Here is a 14584-nt window from a genome sequence, read left to right as displayed (position 1 = left end):
AGGAATTAGAACCATTAAAATTGATCTATCTTACATTCTCAACAGAAAACAAACCTTTACTCAAACACGTATGAAATAATTTTCATGAGGATTTAGAGATTTATCACTTCAAAAATCCCCAAATTAATGTTTTTAAATGTACTGTTTCACCTACACTTTAAGTATGGAAGCTTCCTAGCAACTCATCCACCTAAAGACTTAAGTGGGACTTCTCCTGTGGGGAGAGAGATTTCCATGTGTTATCAGAATTTCTCTCTGAAATAATAACAACAATAATATTAATGATACTTAACAATTATTACACACATGGAGTCAGGCATTGCTTTAAGTGACTTATATTTATTAACTAAGAATCTTTACAACAACTCTATTACTCTGAAGCCACGCAGCTTTGGTCTGATTAGCAGCTCTGCCACTAAATGACTGTGTGATAGGACCATGGACAATTATTTAGCCTATCTGTGCCTATTTCCTTAACAATAAAATGGGGTATAAGGCAACTGCTTTATAGAATATCATCCCCAGGAAGAGCCATTAGCAAATCCACTAATTATAGCATGGACTGCAGTCTTACTGCTAAAGATAATCAATTATTAACTTAAGAAACTCTTCCAAACTGATGATTTTAAAATATTGAATGAACCTGAGACTCTTAAAAGACCACAGCTTCTGCTTTGGAGGTGACCTTGTGAAAATCAAGTATATAAATCCTGAAAGTCAGTAATAGCTACAATAAAATAACAAAAAAAACTTGTTAATAATAGGAGTTGATTTAGTAATTCAATAGATACTTGTTCCTCAGTTATAAATAGCACAAGTTTTGGGCTTCCCTAGTGGCGCAGTGGTTGAGAGTCCGCCTGCCGATGCAGGGGACACGGGTTCGTGCCCCAGTCCGGGAAGATCCCACATGCTGCGGAGTGGCTGGGCCCGTGAGCCATGGCCGCTGAGCCTGCGCGTCCGGAGCCTGTGCTCCGCAATGGGAGAAGCCACAACAGTGAGAGGCCCGCGTACCGCAAAAAAAAAAAAAAAGCACAAGTTTTGACCTTTAGCATAAAATACATATACACATAAACATTCCATATTCTGCTCAGTAAGTTGCCCTAAGACTCCATCAGATCCACAGATTGTTTTTCGAGTCTCATATCTCCAGGGCAATATTTAGACTAGAATTTTAGTGGATATGTTGGTCCTGCATTTATAATTCCTTCTTTGCTTAAGATCCACCTCCATAACTTCAAGCAACATTTTGTTCAAAATTCAACTCTCTCTGGGTGATGGCTATACACGGGTATTCACTTTGTAAAAAGTTTTTATGCTATACAATAATTATTTGTGCATTTTTCTTTATGTATGTGATATTACAAATAAATGCTTACTTAAAAAAAAATATCTCAACTAACCATAATTCAGCTCTCATCACTCCTTCACTACCGCTCCTCTCATCAGTTAAGTCAGTCATTTACAGCATTTCACCTTTCAATAGTTTACTTACTGCTCTGAAAATGTCCTCACATGCCTCAAAGTAGGGTGTCAGAGGATGTTTATTGAATGAATTAATATAATATGCTTAGGTTCCCAAATTTCAGGTTAATCCTGCTTACCACCTTTTTAAACTGATTTTTAAGCATATCTCAGATTTCTTATCATTTCAACTGTAAATATTTCAGTATGTATTCAAAAAGGACCCTTTAAAAAAAACATAACCACAATGTCACCATCATATGGTACAAAGTAAAAAATAGTTCCTTAATATGTTTCTAAAAATGGCTAAAAATGTCCCATAGTAGTCTCAAAAAAATGTTTTTACTGTGACTTGTTTGAATCAGGGTTGAAACAAGTCTTCACACATTGTATTTGGTTGATATATTTCTTAATTTTTAATCTGAAGGTTCTCCTTCCCGTGTGTGTGTGTGTGTGTGTGTGTGTGCGCTTTCTTTTCTTATCTTTTTTTTTTACAATTTGTTGAAAAAATTAGATCATTTATCCTAGATATTTACAGTCTGGATTTTGCTGACTGTATCCCCATGGTGCCATCTAACATGTTCCTCTGTTCCCTATAAATCTGTATAAAGTAGTAGTCAGATCTAAAGGCTCTACCTGCTTCTGGTTATTTGGGGGCAAAAGAAGCTTCATGAGTAGTAGTGGTGTATATTTCAATAAGAAGACACAAAAGGTTCAGATATCTTTTTTGTTTTTTAATTCATCCCCAATTTTGACAATCATCTTTTATGACTAAAAGCAATGTGGGGCAGAGCCACAGATTTTTCACCTGGACACATTTCTATTCAACAATACTACCATCTGCTGGTGATGTCAGTAACTACAGGCTACCACAGGTAGCACGCACAAGATGGGCTTTGGCTTCCAAAAAGGGTTTGTATCTTGAGTCTGATCCAGTATCACCTTACACAAATTATTTAACACTTTTATTCTCATAATTTTTTCTATTGAGATAAAATTCACCTAACATAAAATTCATGATTTTAAAATGTACAATTCAGTAGTTTTTAGTACATTATTACAATGTTGTGTAACCATCAACATGATCTAATTCCAGAACATTCCATCATCTCAAAAAGAAATTCTGTTCCTGTTAGCAGTCAATCTCCATCCCCCCTTTCCAGTCCCAGCAAACATTAATGTACTTTCTGTTTCTATTGATCTGCCCATTCTAGACATTTCATGTACAATAAATGGAAATCGTGTAATATGTGGCCCTTTGTATCTGGCTTCTTTCACACTGCATAATGTTTACAAGGTTCATCCATGTTGTAGCACGTATCAGCATTTCATTCCTTTTTATGGCTGAATTATATTCCATTGTATGGATATACCACATTTTTTCCATTCACCAGTTGATAGATTTGGGTTGTTTCCACCTTTTGGCTATTATGAACATTCATGTACCAGCTTTTGTGTGGATGAATTGCGTTTTCAATTATCTTGTGTACAAACCTAGGAGTAGAACTGCTGGGTTATATGGTAGCTCTGTGTTTAACCTTTCAAGGAATGTCAACCTTTCCACAGTGGTTGTACCATTTAACATTCCCACCAACAATATATGAGGGTTCCAATTCTCTATATCCTTACTGACACTCATTATTTTCCACTTTATTAAACTGTTTATATCATCAGTTTCCCTACTATAAAATGAGAGGAATACCTACCCTTTATTCAGTCATTTATTCAAAAGTTTTTTAAAGTGGTGAATGAAAGGCTCAATATACAATAATGATTCAATAATCATCATTGACTCAATTCTTGGCCAAAAAGATGGACATTTAATAATCAATTATACAACAAGCTTTTTATAAGTACTGTGATACAGAGGAGTACTATGAGAGGCTTTTAATAGGGAGCCTAACTTAATCTGGAGGTTAACAAATGATAATGTAGATAAACATAAAGAAAAGGAGAAGAAGCAAAACACGAGATGAGAATGTAGAGACAGGCCAAGGAACAATTATGTAGGGATCTGGGAATTTATGCTAAATGAAACATAGCAACCTGTACTTTTTATCACAATGCTAACCATTTATGTAACTATTTATTCACTGTCATCTGTCCTGCTAGACAGCAAACTCCATAAAGACAGGGATTGTGTGTCTTTTTCACTGCTTTATCCCTGATGTCTAGAATATAGAAGATAATCAAATTTTACTGAGTAAATGATTTACTCATCCATAGACAAAATATTCCCTTATAATACTTCCATATAATACTTCTACTTTTCTTTTCTCCAGATTAAATAATGTATTTAAACCGCTCTTAAATTTTCTCTTTTCTAATCTTTATTGTTTTCTAGTTCTTTCTCCAAGATTTTCAAAATTCTATTTAAAAAACAGCTGGGGGAGGGGGATCCTCTACTTTATCAAAGAATGTCTGCTAATAAACAGAGAAGGAACACAAAATTATAAAACACCATTATGAGAACTTCCCTGGTAGCGCAGTGGTTAAGAATCCTCCTGCCAATGCAGGGGACGTGGGTTTGATCCCTGGTCCTGGAAGATCCCACATGCCGCGGAGCAACTAAGCCCGTGCGCCACAAGCACTGAGCCTGTGCTCTAGAGCCCGTGAGCCACAACTACTGAAGCCCGCATGCCTACAGCCAGTGCTCTGCAACAAGAGAAGCCACCGCAACTAGAGAAAGCCCACGTGCAACAACAAAGACCCAACACAGACAAAAATAAATTTTAAAAAATAAAATTTTTTTAAAACACCATTATGCAACCACCAATATAATAATTGATTCAGACAAGGATCATCTGTGGATGCTAAAATCATTAGGCAAAATGAGAACAGTTATTCACACAGTCACAAAGTATCAATCACCAAAATTTACTAATTGATTACAAAGGGAGAAAAGGTACATTTACAAAGTGAAATCTGATATGATAGAGTCCCACATTAAGCTAAGAAATCAAACTTAACACCACCAATACTGGGGCAAACTGACCATATATGTCTCTTGATTAGTTCCCCAAGGATGACGTAACATCTCCTATGCAGTGTTTTCACCAAGAAAATTTTAAACTGAATCTAATCATGAAGAAACAATTAGACAAAGTAAAATTGTAGGGCAATCTACCAAACAACTGGCGTGGAGTCTTTAAAAGTGTCAATAACATGGAAAACAAAAAACAGACTGAGGAACTCTTCTACATTATAGGAGGCTACAGATTTGGGACAATCAACTGGAACATATGATGCATGACTAGATCCTGGATTGGGGGTGGAACATGGCACAGCTACATAGGACATTTCCATATAACTGGAAAAATCTGAATATGGCCTGTATATTAGACAACATCATTATAACAATGTTAAATGTCTTAAAAGTGATAATGTATTGTGATTATGTAGGGGAATGAATTTGTCCTCAAGAGATAAACATGCTGAGGTATGCAAAAGTAAAGCACCACAATGTTTAATGAGACTTATTATCAAATGGTTCAGCAGAAAAAAATTCTAGAGAGATAATAAACAAATGTGGCCAAATGCTGACGACTGATCAATCTAGGTAAAGGATATATGTACAATTCATATATTGTACAAAATTTGTACAATATGTATATTGTACAATTCTTTCAACTTCTCTGCAGGTTTTTAATTTTTCAATATAAAAAGCTAGGAAAAAGGATAATGATAAGAGGACACATGTTGATATGCAAAATAAAGCTCACTGCAACATTATAATTAAACGTCCATCAATAGAGGGATGGATACATTATGATAAGGTCACACAATACTACACAGCAGTTATAATTTAAAAAACACTCAATCCGTCGAGATGAGTAGATCTTGAAAACTGTATTGGGTAAAAATAAAATAAGTGGCTTGGCTGACGATATAGTGTGACACCATGTATGTTCATTTTTTAAAACTCACAAAAAGGATACTATAGACCAATTATGGATGAATGTACAATACACGTAGTAAAGGTATTTTCAAAACTGTCCAGGATGATGCAGACCAAACTGAAGGATATTGATTTCCATCAGAAGGGGAGAGAAGAAAGAGAAAAGGATTGGGGATAATGCAAAGGGAGGAACAACAACAACAAAAAATATATATATGAAGCACATACAGTAAAATGTTATCACTTGTTACTTACATTCATGGGTACACAGGTGTTCGTTATTTTACTTGCAACTTTTTCAATGTGGTTTTCATGATAAAGTTTTTATATCAATTATATTTAATCAAGCATTTAATTACAACTGAATTGTACAAGCTATATGTGCTGAACTGATAAACCTATATAACATATAGTATAAAACTTTCTAAAATATATACAAATTAATTAACCAGAACAATACAGCTATCAGTGACATAGCAGTATTATTGAACCACAGGGTAATAACTGAGGCATGAATTCCATGTCTCCACAATAAAATGTAAGACAAAGAAAAAGCCAAGTTGAGAATTCAAAAATATCCTAGTAGTGCTAAGAGGAGATGACTCCCTAGTATTAGAGTCTGGGGTACTACAACAGATTGAATTTTCCCAAGTGCTACCATCTGGTGATGAAAAGGAAACAAGATGATAAACCAACAAGATACTTTAACGTATATAAAGTACATGATATTGATTGTAAGAGGCAGGCAGTAGCATTCCTACTGACCCGCAAAGACAAAATACGAGCAGAAAGGGAGAAGGGCATACTACCAAAATGTAAACGCTCATAAATCCTGCCTTTATGATAATTCTACAAAAATCCTATCACCTAATTTACTTCTGCACTTTTTATTTTATTTTATTTTATTTTTTGCGGTACGCAGGCCTCTCACTGTTGTGGCCTCTCCCGTTGCAGAGCACAGGCTCCAGACGCGCAGGCTCAGCGGCCATGGCTCACGGGCCCAGCCACTCCGCGGCATGTGGGATCTTCCCGGACCGGGGCACAAACCCGTGTCCCCTGCATCGGCAGGTGGACTCCCAACCACTGCGCCACCAGGGAAGCCCTACTTCTGCATTTTATTAAACATCTGTTGAGCAACTGACATCTAATAAGTATCTATTAGCTTTAATAAGTGTCTACTGAACAAAGATGTATTATATTCCTGAATGGTCCAGAGGATTCTCAGATTACATCATGCCCTCCCTTTGACAATTATAACAAAGGAATACAAACGTAACTGAAACAGGAAAATAAAAATGTTAATGGACATGGCAGTTAGAATTCTTTCCCAAGGTTTTCTTGAAGAATGAATCTAATACAAACATCTATAAATGTGGCACAGATATCCTCAGCCCGCACATTCAGACTTCCTTGAATTTGTGAAAATCTGTCATGACTATAGTCCTACCTTCAGTTTTCTGCTGTAAAACTGTCATCAAATGTTCTATAGCCTCATCCACATGCAGCCCATGGAGGTCTAAAACATTCTGTGGCAGCAGGGAGGCATTGACTTTCTCAAAGATCTCCACAGCAGCAAGGTGATTGGCTTCTTTCATCTTCTGTTCATGGAGACTACCCTTTAATTATAAACATATCATCAGTAATCACTTTTGATATCTGCTACTTAGTAAGCAATGAGGAAACAAATAGTGCCCCAAATAAAAGGAAGAACAAAAAAGGCAACAACAAATGTAAAATTTTAAATAATGCAATGGGCTAATATGCAAGAATGCACCAAAATTTAGGTGAATTTCAGTGGACAAATAACATAGTTATTAAACTACAAAATCATCATTTCTAACACATTCTCTGATCCAAAAATCATAGGAAAGGGACACTTAAATAAACAACACACATCTCAAGAAGGAATCCACTGGTTTATCTTCTGATAATCCTGAGTCTCAACCCTTTAAAACCTTGCAGTTACCCCTGAAGTCATTCCTCAAGGTTTGCTATTATTGCTCACAAGGTTATACCGGTTTGATACCTTTTTCTGCTCCATCATAAAAAAGTAAGCGATATGGAACCACAGAAAACAAAAAGTAAATCAATCAGGTTTCTTGTAATACCATGCTGTATGAGACCAGGTAGAAATTTTACTTCCCTGAGAGATATTAATGTAACTTTCTTTTTCTGACTATGACAGTGATACACAACTTAAAATTCAAGCATGATAGAAAGCACAAGACCTCTGTAATCCCACCCTGGGATGGCCAATATTAACATTCTGCTTCCTTTCCTCCAGAAAATTCATGTCTGTTTAGAAGCAGTACTGAATGAGAGAATCCAACCTAAAAGAAAATATGGACTGTCGGAAGAATTCTCAGAACCATACATTTCTTACATATTAGGATACTTTATATCACTTATACAATGTACATTCCCCAGAATAACTTAATGAAGTCACAGTATGAGTATTATCTGCTTCAAGATTATTCAGACGTTGTAAGTGACAAAGAAAAAATAATTTTCCTCTTTACTTGTTGGGCATAAAACGTGGCAACGTTTTTCTTCCCCATCCGATAAGCTTCTTTTGCCTTGCTATAGCATTCCATCCTCTTCTGCTGGTGCAGGAAAGCCTCTGCCCTGTAGTCATCATACTCTGGGTACTCAAAATCCTGGAAAGATGGTTCACTTGGTATATCTTCAGTCTCTTTCAATTTCTTTGCCTGTACGGTGTTACACAATAAGTAAAATACGAAAGAAAGTAGAAAGCACAAACTTTACCTTCAAAAAAATGTACATGAAAACTGGGCTCTACTAATTTTTATCTTTCTTCTTAAAAAACAGACTCTCCCTGCTGTCTATCTAGTAAGTCATGCACTTAGCAACTATTGTTAACCTTTTCATGCCATAAGGGTACTCCTTCTTTAACCATTCTTATCTTAGAAGATGTTAAAAAGTTCTCTAAAATTATGAAAATAAAAAAAAATCAAGCCAAAAGAGAGAATATAAGATATTCAAGGAATGATGCTCATTTATCTAAATGCAATATTTTCCAAATTTTAGTTTGTAAACCCATTCAAAGGATCAGTCCAACCACTGAAGGAAGTAATGGCATATTTCAATATTTTTTATAAACCAATTGAGAAAGTAATTGAATAATATTCTTGTTAAAACAGAAAGGCATGTGGAGTAACCATGCCTTTTAGTAGGTAAAAAATCATAAGGAGGTTTATGGGCAGTTTTTAACCAGCTAACTACCAACTAGTCGCTATGGTAGTGTTGACTTCTTGAGTTTTCTGAAATATCATCAAGTAGTTGTTACCCATATGAGACCCTGAATTAAAGAAACTAACTCTAATTTAAAACACAAGGTTAATGAAAATAATAATTATTATACAAATATGCCTCAATACTCTCCACCAAATAGAAAAGAATAAAATTAATGCGTCACCATATTCCTAACTCATTACCACAGTCAAAAATCTATAAATATACAGTCAGTTTATTTTTTGCAACAAACCCAAGGCTCTCTCTTACCTAAGAATATTCATAGGACCTACATCCTTATGTCACACTCAGTAGTCAAGCTTCACAAGCTTCTTTCATATTAACGTTTAAATATTCTGTGAGTATATGGCTTGCATCCCTGATAAAATCAAAGATTTTCCAGGGAGAGGATAATAAAAACACTTTCTATGACCTTTGAAAAGCCCATAGTGCCTAACAATATGGACATAAACATTTCATAGCTTTAAAATCTCTCTGTGTTGGTGTTCATACTAAAAAATGCAAATACATTTGGTTCTCTGGGAAGGGACCCTTCATTGCTTATTTTTAAAAAAGAAAAAACAGGGAATTCCCTGGCAGTCCAGTGGTTAGGACTCGGCACTTTCACTGCCAGAGGCCGGGGTTCAATCCCTAGTGGGGAAACCAAGATCCCGCAAGCCGCATGGCGTGGCCCAAAACAGACAGTACATAATGAGAGACACTTTATCAAATAGCTACTCTCTTTCTAAATAAAACCAAAATTTATTTTTACATCCCTTTCATAGTGATGTGGTTTACTTCATTAACAAGGGCCAAATGAAATACGTGCTGCCTAAGAATTTATGTAATTAGTGTCACTTGAAAGTGTGATGGACTATTATACCAAAACCATTTCCAATGGTAACAAACTTGCAAATTTTATTAAAGGGTAAAGGGAAAAAGTAGTAGTATTAATAAAACACAGTTTTAAATAAATGTTAGTTTCTTGAACAAAGCAGACAAACCAAAATGTTACTGGTATCATGATATTCCCCTTTAGTATCTCTGATCCCTTGGGATCCTGGGATATCAAAGACAGACTATTCTGTTCACAAATCTTAAAAGATTTTTATCAGTGTTGTGACACCTACCTACGTTTTTTTGAGAAAGGCTAAGAATAATCTCCAGTATAACTTACCCAAATTTACGTTCTGGCCAACATTTACACAACTCACAAACCCTTTTCTGATTCCAACATTTTCTAACCATCTCCCACTTTGAGCAAGCACACTTTGTCCCCATCACTTCCTCTATCGCCATAATGACCAAGAGTGCCTTGCTCTATTATCAGGTGAAAAAGTAATCTTCATTCCCAGTTTGGCACTGAAGGTCTCATCATCATCTTGTACACTCCCTGAATCTTATAATACTGCACCTATCCATGATGAACACAGGCATCAGCAGTACACTTGGTTCCTGTTCCATGTACACACTAACAGATCACATGAAAACCAAAATTACCTAAGTTCTACACATCAGCTAAGTGATGGTGAAATATTCAAAGAAAAAAGGCAACATACAAGTGGTGCTCCACTATCCCTGAGTGGTCTTATTAATGAGCAAGTATAGCAGGATGATTGAGGACTGTTTAAAAAAGAAAAAAAAGCCTAAAACGAATACAAGATTAATATACAAAATCATACAAAATCAATTGTATTTCTATGTATTTGCAATGTACAATCCAAAAATAAAATTAAGAAACCAATTTCATTTATAATAGCATCAAAAAAATAAAATGCTTAGAAATAAATTTTTTAAAAGGCATGTAAAACTTATACTCAAAACTACAACAAGGGCTTCCCTGGTGGCGCAGTGGTTGAGAGTCCGCCTGCCGATGCAGGGGACATGGGTTCGTGCCCTGGGCTGGGAAGATCCCACATGCCGTGGAGCGGCTGGGCCCGTGGGCCATGGCCGCTAAGCCTGCACGTCCGGAGCCTGTGAGGCCACAACGGTGAGAGGCCTGCGTGGCGCAAAAAAAAAAACTACAACACACTGTTGAATGAAATTAAGAGGACCTAAATAAATCGAAAGGTACTCTATATTCATGAATTGGAAGACAATATTGTTAAGATCGCAATACACCTCAAATTGATCCACAGGCTCAACAAAATCCCCATGAAAATTCCAACTGGCTTCTTTGCAGAAATTGACAAGCTGATCCTAAAATTCACATGGAAATGCATGAGGACCAGAATAGACAAAATAATCTTGAAAATAGTTGAAAACGCACACTTCCTAATTTCAAAACTTACTACAAAGTTACAGTAATCAAGACTGTGGTACTGGCATAATGAGAAACATACAGATCAACGGAATGAAACTGAGAGTCTAGTTATAAATTTATAGTCAATTCATTTTCAACTAGGGTGCTAAGGAAATTCAATGGGGAAAAGCAGTCTTTGCAACAAGTGGTGCTGTGACAACTGGATATCCACATGCAAAAGAACGAACCTGGACCCCTATCTCACACCATATACAAAAATTAACCCAAAATAGATCAAAGCTCTAAATGTAAACACTAAAACTATAAAACTCTTAGAAGAAAACTCAGGTGTAAATCCTCATGACCTTGGATTAGGCAATAGTTTCTTAGATATGACACCAAAAGTACATCCAACAGGTTCCTGTTTCAAGATGGCGGAAGAGTAAGACACGGAGACCACCTTCCTCCCCACAGATACACCAGAAATACATCTACACATGGAACAACTCCTACAGAATACCTACTGAACGCTGGCAGAAGACCTCAGACCTCCCAAAAGGCAAGAAACCCCCCAAGTACCTGGGTAGGGCAAAAGAAAAAAGAATAAACAGAGACGGGACGGGAGAATAGGGACAGGACCTGCACCAGTGGGAGGGAGCTGTGAAGGAGGAAAGGTTTCCACACACTAGGAAGCCCCCTTGCGGGCGGAGACTGCGGGTGGCGGAGGGGGAAGCTTCGGGGCCGCAGAGGAGAGCACAGCAACAGGGGTGCGGAGGGCAAAGCGGGGAGATTCCCGCACAGAGGATCGGTGCCGAGCAGCACTCACCAGCCCGAGAGGCTTGTCTGCTCACCCGCCGGAATGGGCGGGGCTGGGAGCTGAGGCCCGGGCTTTGGTCAGAGCACCGGGAGAGGACTGCGGTTGGCAGCGTGAACACAGCCTGCAGGGGGTTAGTGCGCCACGGCTAACCGGGAGGGAGTCCGGGGGAAAAGTCTGGACCTGCCGAAGAGGCAAGAGACTTTTTCTTCCCTCTGTTTCCTGGTGTGCGAGGAGAGGGGATTAAGAGCACTGCTTAAAGGAGCTCCAGAGACGGGCGTGAGCCGCGGCTAAAAGCACGGACCCCAGAGACGGGCATGAGACGCTAAGGCTGCTGCTGCTGCCACCAAGAAGCCTGTGTGCGAGCACAGGTCACTATCCACACACCCCCTTCCGGGGAGCCTATGCAGCTCGCTACTGCCAGGGCCCCAGGATCCAGCGACAACTCCCCCAGGAGAACGCACGGCGCGCCTCAGGCTGGTGTAATGTCACGCTGGCCTCTGCTGCCGCAGGCCCGCCCCGCACGTACCCCTCTCTCCTCCCGGCCTGAGTGAGCCAGAGCCCCCGAATCAGCTGCTCCTTTAACCCCATCCTGTCTGAGCGAAGAACAGACGCCCTCCAGCGACCTACACGCAGAGGTGGGCCAAATCCAAAGCTGAGCCCCTGGGAGCTGTGAGAACAAAGAAGAGAAAGGGAAATCTCTCCCAGCAGCCTCAGAAGGAAATCTCTCCCAGCAGCCTCAGAAGCAGTGGATTAAATCTCCACAATCAACTTGATGTACCCTGCATCTGTGGAATACATGAATAGACAACGAATCATCCCAAATTGAGGAGATGGACTTTGAGAACAAGATTTATGATTTTTTCCCCTTTTCCTCTTTTTGTGAGTGTGTATGTGTATGCTTCTGTGTGAGATTTTGTCTGTATAGCTTTGCTTCCACCATTTGTCCTAGGGTTCTATACGTCTGTTTTTTTTGTTGTTGTTGTTGTTTTAATTTTTTTCTTTTTTCTCTTAATAATTATTTTTTTATTTTAATAACTTTATTATATTTTATCTTATTACTTTATTTTATTTTATCTTCTTTCTCTCTTTTTTCCTTCCTTCACTCACCCCTCCCTCCCTCCCTCCCTCCGTTCTTTCTTTCTTTCTTTCTCTTTCTTTCTTCTTCTACTAATTCTTTCTTTCTATTTTTTCTCCCTTTTATTCTGAGCTGTGTGGATGAAAGGCTCTTGGTGCTGCAGCCAGGAGTCAGTGCTGTGCCTCTGAGGTGGGAGAGCCAACTTCAGGACACGTCCACAAGAGACCTCCCAGCTACACATAATATCAAACGGCGAAAACCTCCCAGAGATCTCCATTTCAACACCAGCACCCAGCTTCACTCAACGACCAGCAAGCTACACTGCTGGACATCTTATGCCAAACAACTAGCAAGACAGGAACACAACCCCACCCATTAGCAGAGAGGCTGCCTAAAATCATAATAAGTCCATAGACACCCCAAAACACACCACCAGACGTGGACCTGCCCACCAGAAAGACAAGATCCAGCCTCATCCACCAGAACACAGGCACTAGTCCCCTCCACCAGGAAGCCTTCACAACCCACTGAACCAACCTTAGCCACTGGGGACAGACACCAAAAACAACGGGAACTATGAACCTGCAGCTTGCAAAAAGGAGACCCCAAACACAGTAAGATAAGCAAAATGAGAAGACAAAAAAACACACAGCAGATGAAGGAGCAAGATAAAAACCCACCAGACCTAATAAATGAAGAGGAAATAGGCAGTCTACCTGAAAAAGAATTCAGAATAATGATAGTAAAGATGATCCAAAATCTTGGAAATAGACAAAATGCAAGAAACATTTAACAAGCACCTAGAAGAACTAAAGATGAAACAAACAATGATGAACAACACAATAAATGAAATTAAAAATACTCTAGATGGGATCAATAGCAGAATAACTGAGGCAGAATAACGGATAAGTGACCTGGAAGATAAAATGGTGGAAATAACTACTGCAGAGCAGAATAAAGAAAAAAGAATGAAAAGAACTGAGGACAATCTCAGAGACCTCTGGGACAACATTAAATGCACCAACATTTGAATTATAGGGGTTCCAGAAGGAGAAGAGAAAAAGAAAGGGACTGAGAAAATATTTCAAGAGATTATAGTTGGAAACGTCCCTAATATGGGAAAGGAAATAGTTAATCAAGTCCAGGAAGCACAGAGACTCTCATACAGGATAAATCCAAGGAGAAACACGCCAAGACACATATTAATCAAACTGTCAAAAATTAAATACAAAGAAAACATATTAAAAGCAGCAAGGGAAAAACAATAAATAACACACAAGGGAATCTCCATAAGGTTAACAGCTGATCTTTCAGCAGAAACTCTGCAAGCCAGAAGGGACTGGCAGGACATATTTAAAGTGATGAAGGAGAAAAACCTGCAACCAAGATTACTCTACCCAGCAAGGATCTCATTCAGATTTGATGGAGAAATTAAAACCTTTACAGACAAGCAAAAGCTGAGAGAGTTCAGCACAACCAAACCAGCTTTACAACAACTGCTAAAGGAACTTCTCTAGGCAAGAAACACAAGAGAAGGAAAAGACCTACAATAACGAACCCAAAACAATTTAGAAAATGGGAATAGGAACATACATATCGATAATTACCTTAAATGTAAATGGATTGAATGCCCCCACCAAAAGACACAGATTGGCTGAATGGATACAGAAACAAGACCCATATATTTGCTGTCTACAAGAGACCCACTTCAGACCTAGAGACACATACAGACTGAAAGTAAGGGGATGGAAAAAGATATTTCATGCAAATGGAAACCAAAAAAAAGCTGGAGTAGCTATTCTCATATCAGACAAAATAGACTTTAAAATAAAGACTATT

General features: G+C 38.2%; 1 protein-coding gene across 11 annotated transcripts in view; it reads right to left on the bottom strand.

Moving 5' to 3' along the window:
* N4BP2 (NEDD4 binding protein 2) overlaps positions 1-14584 on the bottom strand; it is a 108473-nt gene that overhangs the window by 21294 nt on the left and 72595 nt on the right. For 8 of the 11 annotated variants that reach the window (XR_016393262.1, XM_089911812.1, XM_089911813.1 and 5 more), the window contains 2 exons: positions 7879-8067; positions 6807-6975 (listed from right to left, as the gene is read on the bottom strand). Coding sequence is in view for 9 of the 11 variants with exons in the window: in XM_089911812.1 (XP_089767938.1) it covers positions 6807-6975; positions 7879-8067 (358 nt within the window). In the remaining 2 variants the exon portion in view is untranslated. Of the gene's footprint in view, positions 5478-6806; positions 6976-7878; positions 8068-14584 lie in introns of those variants that run through there. The other 3 variants (XM_089911814.1, XM_089911815.1, XR_016393265.1) reach the window with 3 other exon arrangements.

This window comes from Delphinapterus leucas, chromosome 5, assembly GCF_059928025.1.
Source record: "Delphinapterus leucas isolate spDelLeu-1000000601 "Yukka" chromosome 5, BTC_Dleu_Yukka2, whole genome shotgun sequence".
In the NCBI taxonomy this organism is placed as follows: domain Eukaryota; kingdom Metazoa; phylum Chordata; class Mammalia; order Artiodactyla; family Monodontidae; genus Delphinapterus; species Delphinapterus leucas.
The sequence above is the reverse complement of the archived record's forward strand: the minus strand, read 5'-3'. Positions and strand labels throughout refer to the sequence as shown.